This window comes from Leptopilina heterotoma, unplaced genomic scaffold (genome assembly GCF_015476425.1).
Source record: "Leptopilina heterotoma isolate Lh14 unplaced genomic scaffold, ASM1547642v1 Lhet_74, whole genome shotgun sequence".
NCBI lineage: Eukaryota > Metazoa > Arthropoda > Insecta > Hymenoptera > Figitidae > Leptopilina > Leptopilina heterotoma.
Window position 1 is genome coordinate 1,108,292 of NW_025111173.1, and position 20,719 is coordinate 1,129,010.

At 27.7% G+C, this 20,719-nt stretch overlaps 2 protein-coding genes across 5 annotated transcripts in view; both read left to right on the forward strand.

Moving 5' to 3' along the window:
- Positions 1 to 517: 517 nt before the first annotated feature.
- On the forward strand, positions 518 to 18,752 carry LOC122510793 (facilitated trehalose transporter Tret1-like). 2 transcript variants are annotated; one of them, XM_043625686.1, is made up of 2 exons: positions 518 to 899; positions 17,312 to 18,752. In XM_043625686.1, the coding sequence occupies exons 1-2, from the start codon at positions 755 to 757 to the stop codon at positions 18,628 to 18,630; spliced, it is 1,464 nt and encodes a 487-aa protein (XP_043481621.1). In that variant the 5' UTR covers positions 518 to 754; the 3' UTR covers positions 18,631 to 18,752. The 2 variants fall into 2 exon arrangements, with proteins under 2 accessions (XP_043481621.1, XP_043481623.1); XM_043625688.1 differs by having other exon boundaries at positions 775 to 913.
- A 248-nt stretch (positions 18,753 to 19,000) lies between these two features.
- The window catches only part of LOC122510794 (facilitated trehalose transporter Tret1-like), an 82,681-nt gene continuing 80,962 nt past the window's right edge, over positions 19,001 to 20,719 (forward strand). For 2 of the 3 annotated variants that reach the window (XM_043625689.1, XM_043625690.1), the window contains exon 1: positions 19,001 to 19,423. In XM_043625689.1, coding sequence (XP_043481624.1) covers positions 19,288 to 19,423 — 136 coding nt within the window. In that variant the 5' untranslated portion in view covers positions 19,001 to 19,287. The remainder of the gene's footprint in view (positions 19,424 to 20,719) is intronic. The other variant, XM_043625692.1, reaches the window with a different exon arrangement.

Here is a 20,719-nt window from a genome sequence, read left to right on the forward strand (position 1 = left end):
TTTTACTAATTTAGATTTAGAGAGTATAACTTTTGTTCACTTTTTTCGGTTATTAAATAAAAGAATTTTTTACATCTCAGTTCCATAAAAAAATTTATATTTGTGAGATTTTGAAAGTAATACACAAAAAGCAAAGAAAATACTGTTATTTTTGATCCAGTAATAAAACATAGCTAAAATATCATAAAATAAATTTTTTTCAGAAATTTAACATTTAAAAATTTTTATTTTTAAGGGTTTATTATATAAAGTTGTAAAAACGATTTCCAAACTAACTACTTTTGTCACTTTTTCATCAGAAATGAAGAATAAAATTCTCAACTATAGTTATTTGGTTTGTTTGTTGATAAATAAGTTTATCAGACAGTAAACTCTATATGATACATATAGACATGAGTTTATATATTAACACCAATCAACCTTTGCGCATCAGAAGAAAATCTCATCTATATATGTTTAAGTAAGAAGAATGCTAATACATATCTATATATACGAGTGTATAATGTAATCCATGTCTGAACCGTCAATTAAATAGAGCCAGTCAGTCAAACACACCAGATGTATTCAGATAAGGTGTATTACCGTCAATTTTCTTAATGCACCGTCAGTCGTTCAACGCCTGTGAAAGGAGTCCCAACAACAAGTCTCTCGAAAATCTCTTTAAATACAATGTTACATAATAAAATAACGAGATAATAATACTTATTAGATTATAGTGATAATAAATTGTTGAAGAAAAAAATTTCATTAAACAATGAAGTTAAAACACACATTCACCTGTTTTAACAACAACAATAACAATAATCATGTGATAACTGAAATTCTGGATAGGCCAAAACAACAGAAGGATCCACCAAAACCAGGAAGTCGTTTACTACAATTTCTTACTGCAATTAATGGTAATTACACGGTCGTAAGTAAATTTATTAATAATTATTTTTCGAATTGATTCCATTTAATCTTGCAAAGTCTTAAATTCAAGGTGATTTAGTAAATATGATCCTAAAGTTCTGAACGTTCAAATGAACGAAATTTATTTATTTTCTTCTTTAATTTGAATATTTATTACAATAATTTTTGTCAATATAAAATAAATGAGTTACAAAGTTTCTTAGTGTAAAATTTAAGTTTTTAATTTTTATTGCAAACAATAAATTATAAAAACATTTCTAATATAAAGTGTTTCGTTCATTTGAACGTTCAAAACTTGTGGATCATTAGTAAATGGATATATTTTTTTATTTGCTACAATTAGTAACATTCGAAAATTGTTTGGTCTCATATCTGAATTTGATTCGATTAATAATTTTTTCTTAAATTGTGATAATTTTTATTTCAAATTTATTCTGTTTTTTACTGCAACCTAAAGATTTGTATATTTTCATTTTAATTATCAATTTTATTTCAATTTTAATCTATTTCCGATCTTTTCTTTCCATTCTAATTTAGTTTCATTAAATTGAAAATTTTTTTTTTTCAAGTAAATGCTTAAAACCAGTTTACTTTAATTATTTTTACATCTAACGTTTCAATATTGTGAAAAAATTTTTTTTATCGCAAAGCCATTTTTATAATGAGAAGTGTAACCTTGGAATTCTCGTTGCTCAAAGGCATTTTATTTGTAATAGATTTCATCAAAGTCTTTCATGTTTGCAATGTTTTCAGTTTATCAGTTGCAAATTGGAAATACTTTTTTTTAAATGTAAAGAAAACACCAATTTACAAAAATTAAGCACGGAAAAAATCTTCATCTAAAATAGCTATAAATTTCACTACACTGCAAAAAGAAGTATCCTAAAAGTAACTTTGCAGTCACTTTTAAAATATTTCTTTTTGCACAGTATGTTAGAGAAAGTTTTAATTGTTTCAATTAAGTGTTTCGCTAATCTAGAGAAATTTATCGCTGTTTCAGGGAAACTTTTTTTCTTGAGTATATTATTATTATATTACAACATTCTTATTAACAGCATGTTACTGTTATATCTTTAATTTTAATTTTTTGACAATTTTTCTTTTAATATATTGAATAAATTGAGCTGATATTTTGTGAGAAAGTTTAAAATATAATTAGGAAGAGTAGTGATGTGCAAAAGTTTTAACAGTTTTATAATCAATTATTATAAACACTTTAAAATGATCAATTTAAACAGTCACTGTAAAGCTCACTTTTTTAAAAATTTCAATGTGATTTATAATAATTAATTTTTATAATATTAAAACATTTGCATCTCACTGTCCTTCCTTATTATATTTTAGAGTTGTTCACAAGAAACCATCTTAATTTACCGTCAACAGGGGTAATTATGGAACATCAGAGGTAAATATGGAACGCGTAATTCTTTTTTATGTAAAATTTTTGTGGTAAATTATTTTAATTTGGTTCTTGTTGTAAACAATAGTTTAATATATTGCCTACAAAGTTACTCAGATGTTTTTATTTTTATTGTCATTGGCAACAAGAAAATAATTATTAAACATCGAAAAAGTGGAAAGGTTATTTCACAAAAGTGTAAAAATCTACTAATTTCTTCGAATTAAATTCGCGTTTAGTTTACTATTATTATCTATTATTATTTTACTCTGCAGTACTAAATAAAGTTTTCTTAATATACAGACAAAGAAAATTTGTTATACTTGCTTTTATAATTAATTATAATAATTTGTTCTATAATTGCCCCAAATGCAAGGCAATTATGGAGCAATATTTATGTTTAAATAACTCCGTCAAAAAATTTTTTTTAGAAATGGAACTTGAAGGAAATCTTTAGAAGAATGTTCACAATATATTTGAATAGCTAATAAAATTTTTTTTGTACACTTTAGATTTTTGGTAAAGAAGAAACTCAAAAAATAGCGTTTTTTTGTACCATAATTACCCCTGTTGACGGTACACACTAAAAAAAAAGTTTTACTTTTAGCCTGTTTTCGAGGCTGAATTTAAGGTGTAAACGGAGTCAGCCCCATTAAACAAGGACAGACTTATGTGAAATACATGGGCTGAATTTATGGTGTAAACGGAGTCAGACTTTTTTTTCCTGTGTATTTAATATTTTGAAATAAAATAGTCGGAAAATTAACACTAATAGTCACATGCTGTTAATGACCTCCAGCAAACTTACGATCAACTTTTCCGCACTGAAAGCACATCTAATTCACAGCTGTGTACTTTCTTTCCATTTGTCGGATTCTAAAATATCTACGGCATCTCACAACCCTTCATCTTTTAATTTTAGAAGTTTATACTCTCTAAATCTGAATCAGTGAAATTCCACTGAAGATCAGTGAAATTTGACTGAGAATCAGTGACTCTATTCTCGCGATTTGAATCAGTGGAATTTCACTGAAAATCAGTTAAAAATAACTGAAATTTCAGTCATTTTCCACTGATTCGCCAATTAAAAAACTACTGAAAATTGCTGTCACACATATTGAAAATGGCAGTTATTTTTTAATTGGCCAATCAGTAAAAAATGAATGAAATTTTAAATATTTTTAACTGATCTTCAGTGAAATTTCACTGATTCAAATCGCGAGAATAGAGTTTATTTAGTCTTATATCACTATATTATTTCTGGTCCATACACAGGGCAAACTTTGAATTTCAGATTTTCTTCAGAACTTTCCATTTTGTTGTATTAGGGAACATACATAAGTTGTGAAATTAGTTATGCAAAATTTCGACTGTTTTGCAAGATATTGTTATTTAAACTTTTAAGGCACTATTTTTCAAACAATTTTTAATTTCGAAATCAATGATAGTTACAAAAAAATATTTAGTATAAAAATTTAGAGAGGTGTTTTTTGATAATCGTGAGAAATTAATTTTTGAATTTTGCATTGCACGGTCATGCCCATGCGGCGTATGTGGCAGCGTCTGCCAGTTACTAAGTATTGATGTAAAAAAGACTTAAAACATTCAGGATGACAAGTTTACATGGATATCTTTGTATTTGCATCCGTGTTTTTTTATTAATTACAATTTATTATAAAATTTATTATTGTTTCTTTTATAGATTATTGTAATTTAATGAAAATTGCAATAATAAATGAGTCATTCCATTATATTTCGACTAATGTTTAAATAACAATATCTTGAAAAATAGTCGAAATGTTGCAAAACTATTTTCAAAACTTATGTATGTTCTCTAATACAACAAAATGGCAAATTATCAAGAAAATTTGAAATTCAAAATTTGCCCTGTGCATGGAACGAGTTCTGTCAATATGAATATTATATTACTTATTATATTTTAAAGAAAACATATTTCATATTATTTTACGTATTGCATTTTATTTACACACTATTACATCTTAATACTTTCTTAATTCTGTAAATTAAATTATTTTAACCATGAAAGGTATATCACAAGCATTAATTTTGACGCAAGATTTAAAAAATAAATGAAAATTTATTTCATTTTTCACAATACAGATACATTTATAATAAACCAAATGAATTAATATTAAAAATTGTTTGTAATTTGTGTTTTTGTTCTTATATAATATCAAGACAGTTTCCAGTAACACTGTTCTAGAATCACACAAAAAAAATATGGTAAATTTGACTACTTTTTTACTATTTCCTGTAGTTCCTATAGGCGCCCGTAACATTATTTAGTAAAATGAACTATGACAGAATAGTTAGTCTAACTGTAAAATGTAGTAATAAATACCATTTTTACAGTAAATTTAACTACTAAAACAGTTATCTTAACTATTTGTTGTTAGTCATACTAACTGCTTCATTTAGTTGCAGTAACTAAATTTTCATAGTTCCTATAGGCGCCCGTAACAAATTGTAGTTGTAACTGTAAAAAATAGTTAAATTAACTATTTAAAGTAGTAAAATGAAATTATTTATTTGTTTTTTATTATTATTGAGGTCCATTTTTGTATATTTTCTCTTACCTATTTTTGTTCATATATAATTTATATATTTAATTCTTATACACCTAACAGAGAAAAATCCCCAAACGCCGGGGATTGAACGCACGACCCTAACATTCGCAAACCGATAACCTAACCACCTAACCACGCTCGCACGCTACGATGACTGGCATTGTACTTGAGGACATTCTTCTTAAATTCAGTCATAATAACTACTCCGTTTAGTTGCAGTAACTAATTTTTTAAGCTCAAGGACTTAGTTGAAATGTAGCCAGCATATGATTTTAAATGACTCAACGATAGTGCAGTAGTTAAAAGTACTGTTGAAAATAGTTATTTTCAGAATTTCTGTAGTAAAATTATCCACTTTTTACTAGTTATAAAAAAATTAAACTTACTATTTTCATATAGTAAAAATAACATAAAAATTGTTACTTTTATGACTTTTGTAGTTATAAAAATAAATGTTTCTTACCACCATAGAGATAAATTATTAAAAGCTAGTAAGAATTGGTTCTTTTAACTACATTAAACACAAAAATAACAAATTCCAGCGGTTGTTTTTACTCTTTGGAACAGTAAATTTTAATTTATTTTGCAAATAGCAAGAAATGGATATTTTTACTACTGCACTATTGTTGAGTTATTCACAATCATAACGTGTAGTAGTAATTTTAACTACATAAAACCTACTATTCAATTTTAGTTCCACTAACTATGGAAGTTTAGTTAAAATGCTGCTGAATATGGTAGTTTTAACTATATTTTTTTAACTGCACATATGTGAATGTTTTTACCACTCACGTTTTTTCTCTGTAGAAAAAAATGATCTTTTCAACTGCATAAATAGTAAAATTAACTATTTTCAACAATTGATTTTACTATATGAAAACAGTAAATTTCTTTCTTTCTCTGCAACTAGTAAGAAATAATTGTTTTAACTTCATAAATCATAAAAGTAACAACTTTCAGAGGTTGTATTTACTATATAAAAACAGTAAGTCTCATTTTGTTTGCAACTAACACAAAATAGTTATTTTTGCTACCACAATAGTAAAATTAACTATTTTTAACAATAGTTTTTACTACTACACTATAGTTGAGCCATTTACAAGCATCTGTTAGTTATTTCAACTACGTAAAGTAGTTATTTTAACTACATAAAACCAACTACTTCATTTTGGTTCCACTAACTGAGGAAGTGTAGTTAAAATGCTGCTGAATATGGTAGTTTTAACTACTTTTTTTCTAACAACACAAATGTGGTTGGTTTTACCATTCGCATTTTTTTCTGTGAACATTTTCTCCTATTATGTTATGTAACTATTCTAGAATAAACTTGTAACGGTGTTATAGAGCAGTGTTCTTATCATGTTATATAATTGTTCTAGACTTTTGTTGTAGAACTTTTCTATTACAAATGTTCTGTAATTTTTCTAGAACAATACTATCACACCAATCTTCTAAAAAAATGTTGTTCTTATTTTGTTCTATAACTATAATGTACCACTGGTATATAATAAATCTAGAAAAATGTTCTCGTTTTGTTGTAGCAAAAATTAAGAACTTTGTCCTTAAAATATTCTATAATATAATAATCTATTTTAAATTCAGAACATAAAAGTCACAAATATAACAGATTACCCAAATTAATCAAGATTAACTAACTCTTTTTTACAATTTTTTAAAAATTAATTCTTTACACGTGACTTTAAAAAAATGTATTGACACCTACAAATATTGTTCTTTAGATTTGTAGTTTTTTTCAAGACGTATCCTTGGACGAATCTTAATCTGCAAACCTCGTAACTCCATTTAATACAACTTTACAGGAGAGTAATAAAACTGTTTATAAACATTAGATTGGCTATTTAGGAAAAAGTATGGATTTTATTAGATGTTAAGGGACTCCTTTTACACATTACTATGAAATTTTGTAGCTTAATTATTTCTACAAATGCTTATTCTTTAAATAATGGAGTTCCGAGATTAGTACTTGATACAAATAAAAAATTTGAGGAGTTACGAGGTTAGTACTTTGTACGAATATTAATTTGAACTATTTCAATCTGACATATTTCCGTGTATACAACAACAAAATAGTATATTAAGCAACAAGAGGAGAAAGGCAGCCATTTCTTTACGGTGATTTTTGTGACACGAGTGGAGGTCGAGGGCGCCGTAGGCGCCCCGAGACCGGAACGAGTGTCACAAAAATCACCGTAAAGAAATTGGCTGCCTTTATTCTCGTGTTACTTACGATATTTTTTATTCCTAATGCACAAAAGCGGCGATTTCAGATAGCAGACGACAGGGAGTAAAAGTCATTCACTTGTTCGATTTGTATGAAAATGGCGGCCGATTTCTCCCTTGGGCAAGAAAAATGCATGTGAACAGCTAATTTTCTTGCCCTTGGGAGAACACGGCCGCCATTTTCATACGGTCGAAGAAATGAATGACTTTCCTCCCTGTCGGCTGCTATCAGAAAGCGCCGTTTTTGTGCATGTGGGATAAAAATATTATTTCATATTTAAATTTGTCAAATTGAGCTTTTTCCCTTTCAGGTAATACTAAAAATTGGTTAATTAATAAAATCAGTGAATTAATAAGAAATAAAAACTTGGTATACAAATTCTATTTTCAAGAATAATAACTTTTTTGTAAGGTTGTTCGGATAAGAATTTTTTTGTGTGTAAAATTAATAAGAGAAATTGTAAATTCAAAAAATATAAATAATAAGAAAATAATATGAAAAAGTATAAAAAAATGTTACCAAGTCCAATTAGAGTCGGTAACAGTTTAACAGTTTTTATCAACTAAAGATTTTTTTTTCTGTAAAATTAATAAAAAAAGAATTGAAAATAAAAAAAATATAATAATAAGGAAATAATATTAAAAATTATAAAAACTTTTGTTTTTATAAGTTGGTAACAGTTTGAAAGTTTTTTAAGTTATCGAAAACTCTACAAAAATATACAATGTGGAATATTTGCAAAAATTCCGTACAGAATTTCCGTAAAGCGGTTTCCGTAGAATCGTTTCACGTGGATCCAAACACATTTCGCTTTTCATTATCAGAAATCGTACATTTCAACGAGGCAGATGACGAGCCCTTCTGTAAAAACTTATTTTATTTTCATTTTATTACTCCTTTTTACCTACAAACGATGAGATTTAATATTAAAACACATACTTAGTACTTTTAGATATTATAGGTTACCATATGATAAAAGCAATTACAGTTTGAAAAGATTATTTTACTTTTATAAAAAAGTGACAGAAGTGATCACTTAATTTTGTAATTTTTGCTTATATTGACATTTTGAAAACGTAAACATAACCAACAATCCACAATATATCAAATTTCTCAAGATAAATGTCTAAATGCAATTATTTTACTTATTTTTATAGTTTTTTTTTATTAAAAACGTTTAATAACTTAAAAACCCACGTTGTTGATTTTTTCAACTGACACACGGAGAGAAAAATCAAGCGTTTGTAGTATGGAGACTTCCTATGCTAATTTTGTATGAACGTCCTGCTAAAGAGGCATGTTTTTATACCTCAGTTGCATGAAACATATACTAAAAAAGCATGGATCTCTTGCAATCGTAGTATACTGACGTCCCATGCGTTAAAGGTAGAACTTTTATGCTGATAACGTAGAAATTTATACAAATACAGCAGAAGTTTTACGCATATTGCGCATGTGCATTCTTTTACGAAATAAGCTTAACTGTCCATACTACAAACGCTTGATTTTTCTCTCCGTGCATCTATTTGTTCAATTTCGACAGTTTTCCGCCATCTTAAATAATCATAGATGGAGTTAAGAGATTTGCCATTTAAAATTTTTCGCAGTGGAGTTACGAAGTTTGCTGAGCAAAATTTTTAAACTGTTTTTATTGCATAAGAGTTTTATCATTTTAAATATATATTTGTTTATTTATAAAGAATCAGATAACACAATAAAGAACTAGATTTCGACCAAAAGTGGAGTTACGAGGTTTAAGATTAAGGTGACGCTTTTGAGATATTAGGGAATATTCTACTGTAATTCCATCAAAAGTTAATTTAGATTTAAATTTTTTTTAAAAATGTCTTTGCTCATAACTTTTAAAAATATTTTTCTTTCTTTTTGTAAAGTTTTTCAAGACAAATTTTTTGACCTATTAGCGAACATTCTAGTTTTATTTTATTCAGAGTTATTGACATTTTACAAATTAAATTTTTTTAAAAAAATTCTCTTTTTTGTATTATTTGTTTGAAAGTCTTTATGATTTTTTTAAAATTAACATAACCAATAAAAAATGTTTAAAAACGCATTGATTGTTTTTCTCTTATAATTTACAATTATGTATTAGTGAACGTTTTTTTCACTAATTGATTAAGAAAAAAAGTTGGTCATTTTTTAAACTGGCGCTGAAATCTTTCTCCAATATGTTAATTTTTCGGCCATATTAAAAATTATATCAAGTTACTCTCTAAATTTAAAAATAACTGATTGTCAGTTAAAAATAAATGAAGTTTCAATAAATTTTTTTTACTGATTCAATTAGATAAGTTTAACTATTTTTTCAGTTATTTTTTCACTGAAAATCAGTTATTTTTGACTGATTCAGAATAAAAAAGTCAGTAACTGATTGTCAGTTAAAACCACGATTTTTAACTGATTCAAATTAAGAGAGTACGTTTCAACAACATAAGATTTCTATAAAATGGAACATCGTTTAGGTACAAAATTTCCTCTAACAAAAAATATGTGAAATAACATTCTTTAGGGGAGAATTGGGTAGCCCCAGACAGCAAGTATCCCCGGAAACTCTTAATTTCTAACATAATAATGAGTTTTTACTATTGAAATAAATTATAAATGATACTTAACACAGATTAACTTTTATTTTTGAAATATTGACTCAGTTTTTTATTTCCTATTTTTAAAAAACTTGAAAACCAAAAAGCTTTAGTGTTCGGGGTTACCCCATTCTCCCCTACATATGGAAGTTATTTAAAAATTAGAATTTCAATTATGAAGTAATTCTGTTCATTACAAATTATGCCCAACAACAATTCTTTTAAATAATAATCTCTTAAATAGAATTTCATCGAACTGACCATTCTACTAAACACTATATACAGGGAAAGAAATTTTTCTATAATAATTAAAATTTATTGGCAATAATAAATTTACTAAATAAAAAAGTTTCAAAACTCTATTTTCAACACTTTATAATTCAGCTCAGTAGATATTCTATTAAACGAAAATTAGATTAACTGAAAATTACGATTAACATATATTTGATTAAATTAAAATATGTCTAAATAAAAATTTGACGGCATAATAATTCTGTTATGAAATACTTTCGTAAAACGTATAGGTCGCATAGGGTGATTCTTCTAGATTTTTTGATGCTGGACACTAATCAGTAATTAGAATATTGTTCTATCACCCAATGTTTTCGAGAAATTTGACCATGAAAATTGAAAATTTCCGTTTTTTGGGTACTTTTTGGTTCTTTATCACGATACAAAAATTGTTTCTTGGGTTTTCATGATATCCGTACGAAAGCTCATATCTTCTTCAATAATTTCCAATTTCTTCCTTTTGAAAATATATATTTTTCGATGAGTTATCTTTGTTTGAATTTCGCGTCGTAACGTTAAATAAGATTACAGTGAGAGAAATTATTAATTCATTAATTAAATCTCAAGTAGAAACCATACCAATGATTCATTAATAGAACTATTAGCTTCTGAGGAAAATCAAAAATAAATTAACACCTCTTTTTTTGTTTATCATTTCCAATTGTTTAACAATAATTTTTTTTAAAATTGTCGTATTTTTTATAAAACTGTTATAAACAAATTATGTCTAAGAAGGTAATTTCAGTCTAGTGAATACATTTTTACAACTATAGTCTGTGATTTTTTATGACTTTAATCAGACTGAAACCACCTAATTTGTTTATAAAAATGATATAAGCCAAAAAAATGTTGAGACGCGAATTTCAAACAAGGATAACTTATCGAAAAATAGTAATTTTTAAAAGGTCGAAATTGGAAATTATTGAGGAGCATATAAGCTTTCGTACGCATATCATTAAAACTATAAAAAAAATGTGTACCCTAATAAAAAACTAAAAAGTACCTCAAAAACGGCATTTTTTTAATTTTCAAGGTCAAATTTCTAGAAAACCTAGGGTGATGGAACAATTTTGATTACGGATTCGCGTTCAATATCAAAAAATCTATATAAGAATCACCCTATCCGATCTCAGAAATAAAAATGCTTTTGTACTGTGTTCTTTGTAACAATAATTTATTTACATCAATTTGCGTTTAATCAAAATTACTCACTTCCTAAAGTTTCAACTATTCCACATTTTTTCAACTTCATGTTATATATTTTTACTATTCTTTTACGAGAAAATTATCACATTCTGCAATTCGATTAAATTCAATATAACCGCCTTACAGGCCACCTTACTGCATCCCGATTAAATTTTTCGGAAATTTAATTGAAGGTTCCATATGCACACACAGTATACAGTGATATATATATATATATATATATATATATATATATATATATATATATATATATATATATATAGTGGCGCCGTTTGCTCATGCAAATTTGTCAGTGTTGAGAAACGCCATGCAATGCTGAAACGACTGTGTCAAACACTGCAGCTTTAGCATGACTTTGCCGCTACACACTAAAAAAAAAGTTTTACTTTTAGCCTGTTTTCGAGGCTGAATTTAAGGTGTAAACGGAGTCAGCCCCATTAAACAAGGACAGACTTATGTGAAATACATGGGCTGAATTTAAGGTGTAAACGGAGTCAGACTTTTTTTTTCCTGTGTACTTCTACAGTTTTACAATGCTACAACTGCAGTGTACTCATGCTGAAATAGCGGTTTCCTGATCGCAATACAACTCCTGCTATAATAGCATCACTTTACCGCTAAAACGGCAGCTTTTTTTCTCAGTAAAGGCTGAGGGTTCGAATCGTGGTATAGATATTCCCGTAAAAATGCTAATAATAATTTTTTTTTAGTTAATTTAAATTTATTGTAACATATTAGAACACAATATAAACAGTATATACCGTCCACGAATGTCAGGACGATTACACACGACTCCATGCAAAAACATGCCATCACTTTTTCAATCATATCTCGGAAATAAAAGGAGATACAAAAACAACTTAAATACGGTTAGAAAGCTGATTACATTTTGCTTAAAATAAGCCGTCTTTGAAGTCATTTCGTTAACTATTTTTGAAGTTGTAGAGTGAGAAAGTAAAAAAAATTATCAAATTTTCTCATTTGGTCTCTTTACTTCCAACTTTTTAAAAAATCTAGAAAAATTTAGATAACATTTTTCTAAAAACACTGAAATCCTCGTTAGAATTTCAGCTTTAAAATAAGCCTTCGGAAATTAAAAAAGATTAATCCGTCTTCGATATATGTGACCTGGACACCCAATCAGCACATAAGCTTGCCACAAACTTCCCGTGTGGAAATTGCCCGACTTCGCCTTATTTAAAGAAGGACACTGATGAGGATTTAGTGAGGCCAACCACACTAATAATGTCTAGATAGGTGATAATAGGGCACTGACTAGAATGCCTTCTTTTTCCAAATAGGAAAATCTAGCTGGATCTATTTATGCCCTTATTAAATATTTCAATCAGGCTCTGACTAGAATGCCCTTTTTGTCTGAACAGGGAAATCTATCTGGTATCTATTTATGCCCCTATTAGGTATTTTAATTAATTTTCAATTTCATTGACAAATCCCAATTTCTAAATAATAAGCAACGAAATTATCAGAAAAATAGTTTTAAACGCATATTAAAATACTATTTAATGTTTAAAAACTATTTGAGCAAAAATATTTACGATTTTAAAAATTCGAAATATTGCACTTTTTGTCACAAGCGCTAAAGAAATGTTCTGTTTAGTATATATAAGGACGATGATATAGTAGATTCATAGTGTGCGAGTTAGTGTTAGTTATGCGTTAGTGTTAGTGTTAAGTTAGTGATAGGTTGATTGGTCAAAACAGTATTGTTTACATGTGTGTTTGTTCAGTGACTTGTTCAGTATTACTGGCGCAATATTACGTCTGTCCAAAATTTTTGCTTATGTATTTAGAAAAAGTAATGAGGCGCTGAAAAGACCCTCTAGTTAAATCCCCACATTGTGCTTTTCTATTCAGGCAGTGACAAGGCAATCTAGTTAGAACCTCTCTATCTTTCCACATCATCACCTGATATTTCAAGCGGGACGAAATTAGACGGGTCCTGACTAATTTTCCTAGTTTGCGCCTCACTAAACGAAAGGGCGTCTATTCAGGGCCTTACGAAGTCCTATTTTCAATTTCTACACGGGTTGTATTAAGCTTGCTGTGCAAGGTGTGCAAGGTGTGCAAGCTTACAGAGCAAGCTCGTGACAAGTTTGTGGCAAGTAACAAAATCTCCTATTGCTACAAGCTTCCACTGCAATCTTGCTACAAGATTATGATATAAGCTTGCTGCAAGCTTGTGAGGCAAGTTTTTGACAAGCTTATTTGGCAAACTTGCTACAAGTTTCTAGTGTAAGTTTGCAGTAAGCTTATTGCAAGCTTGCTCCACAAGTAAATACAATTTAATTGAATCAATTTTAATTTTTTCTGGAGATTTTCTTATAAATTTTAAAATATACACTCAGCAATATGGATATATTGATATTGATTGATGGATATATTGATGCCACCTGGATGGGTGGCAAAGAAATTTACTGCGCAGCCGTAAATGCCATAGAATTCAACTGCGCATCGTGTCAAGTTTTTTAATTTATCCGGCAGCTTGTCACGAGCTTGCTCTGTAAGCTTGCACACCTTGCACAGCAAGCTTAATGCAAGTTTGTGGCAAGCCTTGTAACTTTTTTAAATATTAATATTTTTTAATCAATTTAGGATTATTTTCTTCACTGCACGGAGAGACCCACATTCGTAAAAATTACTAAAAATGGTTGCAATGACCGGAAATAAGGGGACTTTTAGCATAATGTGCTACAGAATTAGATAAATTTACAAAAGAAATAGATAAATTTGCTACATTGAAATAGCAAGTTTTAATATTTTGTGTAAGAGTTGTAAATGTAGCAAAAATTGATTATAGTTTTCTCTAATTTAATTAGACAAAATCTGACAAATGAAAACATTTTCCACTAAAACCTACGATCCACTGTAGTAATTTTTGGTGAGCAAGTGTGGCTAGCGAGTGCAGTCATATGGCGCCTGCATTTCTATTGGTTGCTAACTTCGTCAATCTCCGTAAATGAGCCGATGCCATCCGATCATTGACAGTGACTATGTTTCGCGTATGTAAAATAAATTTGGATATTATCTACAATAATTAAATATAAAGTGAAACGTAGGTCGTTCGGTATCTCAGAAATTGACCATTATAAATTAATAAACTTTGCATTTATTCCTGTCCCAAGAACTATGTCTTATAATAAGTTGTTAAAAGTAAATTGCTTTCTCGTAAGTGCTGTAAATTTTCATCATTCAATATATAAGGAAACAAAGATGTATACTTTCAGTGAAATTCGTTGTCGTGCGTGCAGTTGTGTATTTGTGTATTAATTAACCGCGTCTATACATATAAGTGAAATAAACATGTGTGTGTCTTCAAATATTTATACAACAAATATATAAGTGTGTGTGTGTCTGTGTATGTAAAAATCCTTCCAGTTTGTCTCCATTAGTCAAGAATTGACGGGAAACCGGCGACAAAAATCCGTATTTTTTCTTTCACTCTTTCTTTCTGCATTTACAAACGACTGTAGTAATTTTACGTACACAATGCTTCTGAGTTTACTACAGTTATTTGGAACTATTGGACGAAATAGTAAGAAACTTTGCTAATTTGGTGAACATTTGTCGGGATTAGTGACTTAGTGTAGAAAATAGTAAAAAATACAAAAAGTCCCCTTATTTCCGGTGGTTGCAATGTGAAAATAGTAAATTCTAGTGTGATTTTATACAAAAATTAGTAATCTCGGTCTCTCCGTGTGTGGATCACAGTATCAAAATAAAAAACATAAAAGTAATAAACATTTTTTTTTAATAATTGTTTATATAAATTAATAACAAACTCCCCAAACATAGGAAAAATAATCTAAGTTTTCTAAATAGCAACAATAAGTATAAATAAGTGACACATGTTTGTAAAGGTTTTCGAGGCCACTGATTACGAATATGATGTTAAATTGACAATTTGACAGTTGACAGCTGTCAACTTCTCTAAAAAGTGATCGTTTTTTATAAAAAAGACAGTAATAAGGTTTTTGAGGTCGTTGATTACGAATATCATATAAAATTTTAATTTTAACTGTTGACAGTTGTCAAAGAAACTGTCAACTTTTCAAAATAATAAAAATTATCGTCTTCGTTATTTTAATTTGTATAATAACAAAAAAATCAGTTTTTTCGTATTTTTACTCTTGTTTCTTTTAACTTTAAAAAATTTTTTAATTAATTTTTTATTTTATTTTTTTTTTAATTTTTAATTTAAAAAAAATTTTTTTTTTTTAATTAACTTATGACTTTTTGATTTTTACCATTTTAAAGAGCGTTTCACATTCTATCCGAATCAACAAAAAAGTAAAAAATGATTTTTTGACACGTTAGGTCCCTTTTCATAGACCAGGTCACATATCATTAAAAATGTAAATTGAAATTCAACTGTGACTGTCCTGATACTCGTGGTCGTGGACGGTAGTGTATATACCCCTAGCTTTTCTCCTTCTAATCTGCGACAAAGTTTAACCTCGAGTTTTTTCTTTAAATTTAAATGTTAAAAATCTTTATTAATAGTTATAAAACTGCATGATCAAAGTACAGAAGTAAGTATTAAATCTTTTAAATCTAAATATGATTCAATGTTTTAGAGTTCAAGAAATTAAATTTTTCTTTTTTTTATTTACATCCAACAAAAATGAATCTTTTGGGAGAATCACCCAGATACCATGCAAGTGTCATAAATAATTTTTTTAAATATTGACCGCCATATTGGATCCTCCATTTTGAATACCAAGTTTCATAAAAAATTAATAATTCTATCTAGCTCCTAAATGAAAACACTTTATTCGCGAGAGCGTTTATAAAACACGTAACTCACGAAAACAAATAGAAAGCATGCTTATTTAAAAAGACCGTTTTTGAAGGCTATGTTACAATTTTACAAATTGCAAAAATATAAGTTAATAAAATTTTTTTATTAAAGCTAAATTAACTTTAAATAATACAAATTCTTTATTTGGCATTTTATATTGGCTTAAAATAAATGACAAAATTTCAGAAAATTATCCTATACAATATTTTAGATGAATAACGCTTTTTCTATTCGTTTTAGTGAGTTACGTGTTTTATAATTTCTCCCGCGAATAATGTGTTTTTATTTAGGAGCCATCGAATTGAGGGGCTGGATGCTATAAAGTGTTACGCCCCATGTTAAGTAAATGACGCGTAACACCTTATAGCATCCAGGCCCTCAATTTTTTAAAGATATCTTACCATCTTTTATTTTAGGGTTGTTTTCACCCTTAAAAGCTTAAACGGCACTTTCAACCCCGCTCTCCCCTATATTTATATTTTAAATTATTTCTTTGTCTCAAATTGTTATATTCAGAACTATAGAATATTTTATTAAAAATAATAAATTATTTTTAATTTATTTAAATTTGTAACCATAATATTTGTTATTGTTGTTAAAGTTGCTTATAAATCGAAAACGTCTAACCATGCATCGAAAATTGATCTTTTTGAATGTTAAACACCACGACTTTATAAATTAAATAACTTTTAAACCATACAACATGCCATTTTGTCCTTTAGCACACATAATCTACAAACTTTAAACTATATTTTTAAGATATTTTTGAAAATTTTTAAAATGGCCGAAAGTCTATAAAAATAAACACAAAACTTTCGTTTTTACTTTTTTAATGAAAACTTATACAATTATGAAATTAAAAATAACCAAATTAAAGGAAACTAAATTTGCTATAAAAAGTGACGTAATTTTTTTATTTAATGCATTTTAATGAAAGTAGCAGCATTTTAAAAAATAAGTATTTTCCATTATAAATTGAGGAGGGGCTGGTAATAACGGGAATTAATTTCTTGTTGAATTAATTATGTTAATGTTTACAAAATATTAATCCTAATAAAATAAGTATTTATTTACTATTGTTAATATTTTTTAAGCATTAATATAATTAATTTATCAATAAATTACACAATCATTTTAACACGTTTTTACTATCAGCCCTCAATTTTAGGTTGTCCGTTTCGCGTAGAATGTCCCAATTGTAAAATGTTACAAATATCGAAACTGAATAAAATTTTAATTACTGATTGTTTTCAGTGAGTTTAATCTTCATGGGATGTGGAGTCGCCGATTCATGGACATCGCCAGCACTACCATATCTAACAAGTCCCGAATCAAAAATTCCAGTGTTACAACATCAAGGTTCCTGGGTTGCATCACTTTTTAATGTTGGTGCAATATTCGGTTACATTGTTTATCCTCTATTCATTGATCGTGTTGGTCGCAAGTATTCACTTCTCATTCTATTCATACCGCAATTATTGTCATTTATATTAATTTATGTTGCAAAAAGTGTAGAGCTACTTTATATTTCAAGATTAATTGGCGGTCTTGGTTATTGTGCCGGTGAAATTGTCGGCTATATATACATTGCCGAAATAGCCGAGAAAAAAATTCGTGGTTCATTAATTATTCTTGAGGCAATATCCTATAATGTCGGCAGTCTCATTGTCGTGACAATTGGCGCATTCTTTTCATATAACAAAATGAATTTAATTTCCATTTCGTTGCCTTTGTTGTTTATATTAATTTTCCCCTTTCTGCCGGAATCGCCATATTTCCGATTGAAACAAAATCGCAAGGAGGAGGCGACGAAAATTTTATCAAAACTACGTGGACTGAAGGATCCAACTGCCCTGGAGCCGGAAATTAATCGTATCAAGGAGGCGATTATTGAAGGTGAAATAAGTAAGAAATATGCGATGCGTAAATTATTTGAAAATAAACGTCATCGTAAAGCTCTCTTTATTGTTGCACTTGTCAAAGCGAGTACAGCGTTCTCGGGTTATTTAGCCGTCTCGTCGTATAGTCAAATAATTTTAGGTTTCAGTGGTTTCTCATTGGATCCGAAATTTGGAACAATTGTTTTAACATTGATACCAATATTATTTATAATACCAACAACGCCATTAGTGGATTATCTTGGACGAAGGTGGCTGACCTTATTATCGGCTTTAATTTGCGCTGTCAGTTTATTCTTTGTGGGACTATTCTTTTTCTTCAAGTTTTATTTAAATTTCGCTGATCTTACGGTAATCTCTTGGGTGCCATTGGTGGCGTTGGTTATTTATAAAATTTCACTAATGGGTGGAATTTATTCTACGTCAAATGTTTTGGCATCGGAACTGTTTCCAGTTGAAGTGAAAAGTTCGGCATTTGCATTTATAAGTGTTTCACGTGAAATTCTATTGTTTTTAGTTAATTTAGGCTTCGATTGGTCAATTCACAGTTTTGGTATTTATAGTGTTTTTTGGATGTATGCCGTGTCATGCTTGGCACTGTCACTATTTGCTTTCATTATAATGCCGGAAACAAAAGGAAAAAATTTAGAAGAAATTCAAGTATTATTAGACTGACCTTTCATTTTATTTCTCTCTTAATAATTGTAATTAGAAGAAAATGTTTAATCATAAATTTTTTTTAATAATAGGCTACTATTTAGAATATTGTGTGATAATAAAAACGAACATGACTTTTATTTTTTTGTTGCCCTATGAAAATTTTTCCGTTTCTTTGATTCCTTGTGCGAAAGAAATTTCAATACTGAAAATTATTAATAACTATTTACAGATGTGAAAATAATTTTTCAATATCATATAATAGATAGAGTTTTTCATACTTTTTATATTTTATTCACAATACTTAAAAAGATTTTTAATTGTAAATTTTATTTATTGAAAATTATATCAGATAAACGTATTTTTCTTTCAGAAATCTACAATTGGTTTCAACGAAATTATATTGTTGATTGAAAATGAAAATAAATATTTTCTCGAAAATCATTTTCCATTGTTAAGAAAAAAATAAAAAGGTTTTATTCAACAAGTTTTTCATTGTCATTGCCAAGATGTATCTTCATCAATCAAATAAAGTCTCAATTTATAAATTCTACAGGGCTATAGATAAGACTCAATGAATATGCCATTAAATATATTTCATTTTCAATTTAGTATACCAAAGAATCGAGGTTCATTAAATGTCTTTTCAGTGGAAAGTTTTATTTGACAATAAACATGAATATACGATCCATATTCTTTTGCTTGCAAAATGAGATTTCATCAACTAATACTGACGGTGATTTGGACAACAAGAAAACATTGAGCAAGAAAAATGGAAATCAAACGTTTCAAGTACTTCTCACTATCAATGGTAATTATTTCTCAAATCAATTTTATATAAATAGAAAAACAAAATACCTATAGATTAGGAAATATATTCAAACAAAATTTCCATTACAAGAAACGCAATTGTCACATGAGTATATCATCAAAAAATATTTTAAAAAAATTCGATACAAATAATAAAATTAAAAAATAAGTTGAAAAATAACGTATAGATCAGGTAATAACATAAAGGCCATTAAAAAGTACAAAATAACATCATTATTTAAAAAAATACTTTTTATAAGTTTGCTTACTTTGATGTGTAAATAAATACAAAAATAATTTTTTTTAAATATTATTAAAAATTAGTGAGAAATTAATAAAATAACTTAAAAAATACCGTAACATATTTACCGTAGTAAATATTGCATCTTAAAATATAATTAACATAAAATGTATTAATTAAAACTCATAAAAGTAATTAAAAGTCATAGGAATAAAAATACAATATTTGCCACCCTGTTGTCACAATAGGTCAATTTGACTCAATTTTTTAATAAAAAAAAACTTTTCTGTACATCTTTTGAAACATCACAGAAGTTATAAACGTGAGGGTATTATTTTAAACTTAAAAATGAAAAAATAATTTTAAAAATAAAAAATTATACAAAAATAATAAGAAAACACAAAAATTTTTTAAAATAAACAACTATAAGGAAATAGAAAAAACGTCATAAAGTAAAATGAAAATATGAGTATAACATAGAAATCGCAAAATATAATAAAAGTTGTCATAAAAACTTAGTAATAAAAAGTAAACAAAATTGTAAAAATACAAAAAGTCGTAAGGAAATATATCAAAAGGTTCTTAAAGAAATGGATGATATTTATTAAAAACTAAAAAAATAACATAAATGGGTAACTGCACCAATTGCCGAGGGTGCTCCAATTGTCGAGGATAATAATTTTCTTTTTTAGATAAATAGTATAATATATAATATTTAAGAACAAAAAAAATTTCTAAATAATCTTTGTATTTTCAACTGTATATTTATATATACAAATTTCGTAGCGATTCTACTAAAATAATTATTTAATTAATATTATAATTCACTGCTGTGAAATTTACACGAATCTCCATTTTCTTAATACTTCAGGCTGATTAAAACAGATTTTTAGAAATGAAAATTAAACGTATTTATAATGACTTTTTGTGTACAAAATTATTATTATAATTTTGTACACGAACTAAATTAATTTTGTATGCATGTTTTTTTGTTAAAAAAAATATTTAATATTTTTTAAAAGCAAATCATCGGTATTTGGTTCCTTTTTTTTGACA

Coding starts and splice junctions, on each gene's coding strand:
- LOC122510793 (XM_043625686.1), top strand. CDS start 755: ATGAAGTTAAAACACACATTCACCTGTTTTAACAACAACAATAACAAT. Junction 900..17,311: donor ATTTCTTACTGCAATTAATG/GTAATTACACGG, acceptor GATTGTTTTCAG/TGAGTTTAATCTTCATGGGA.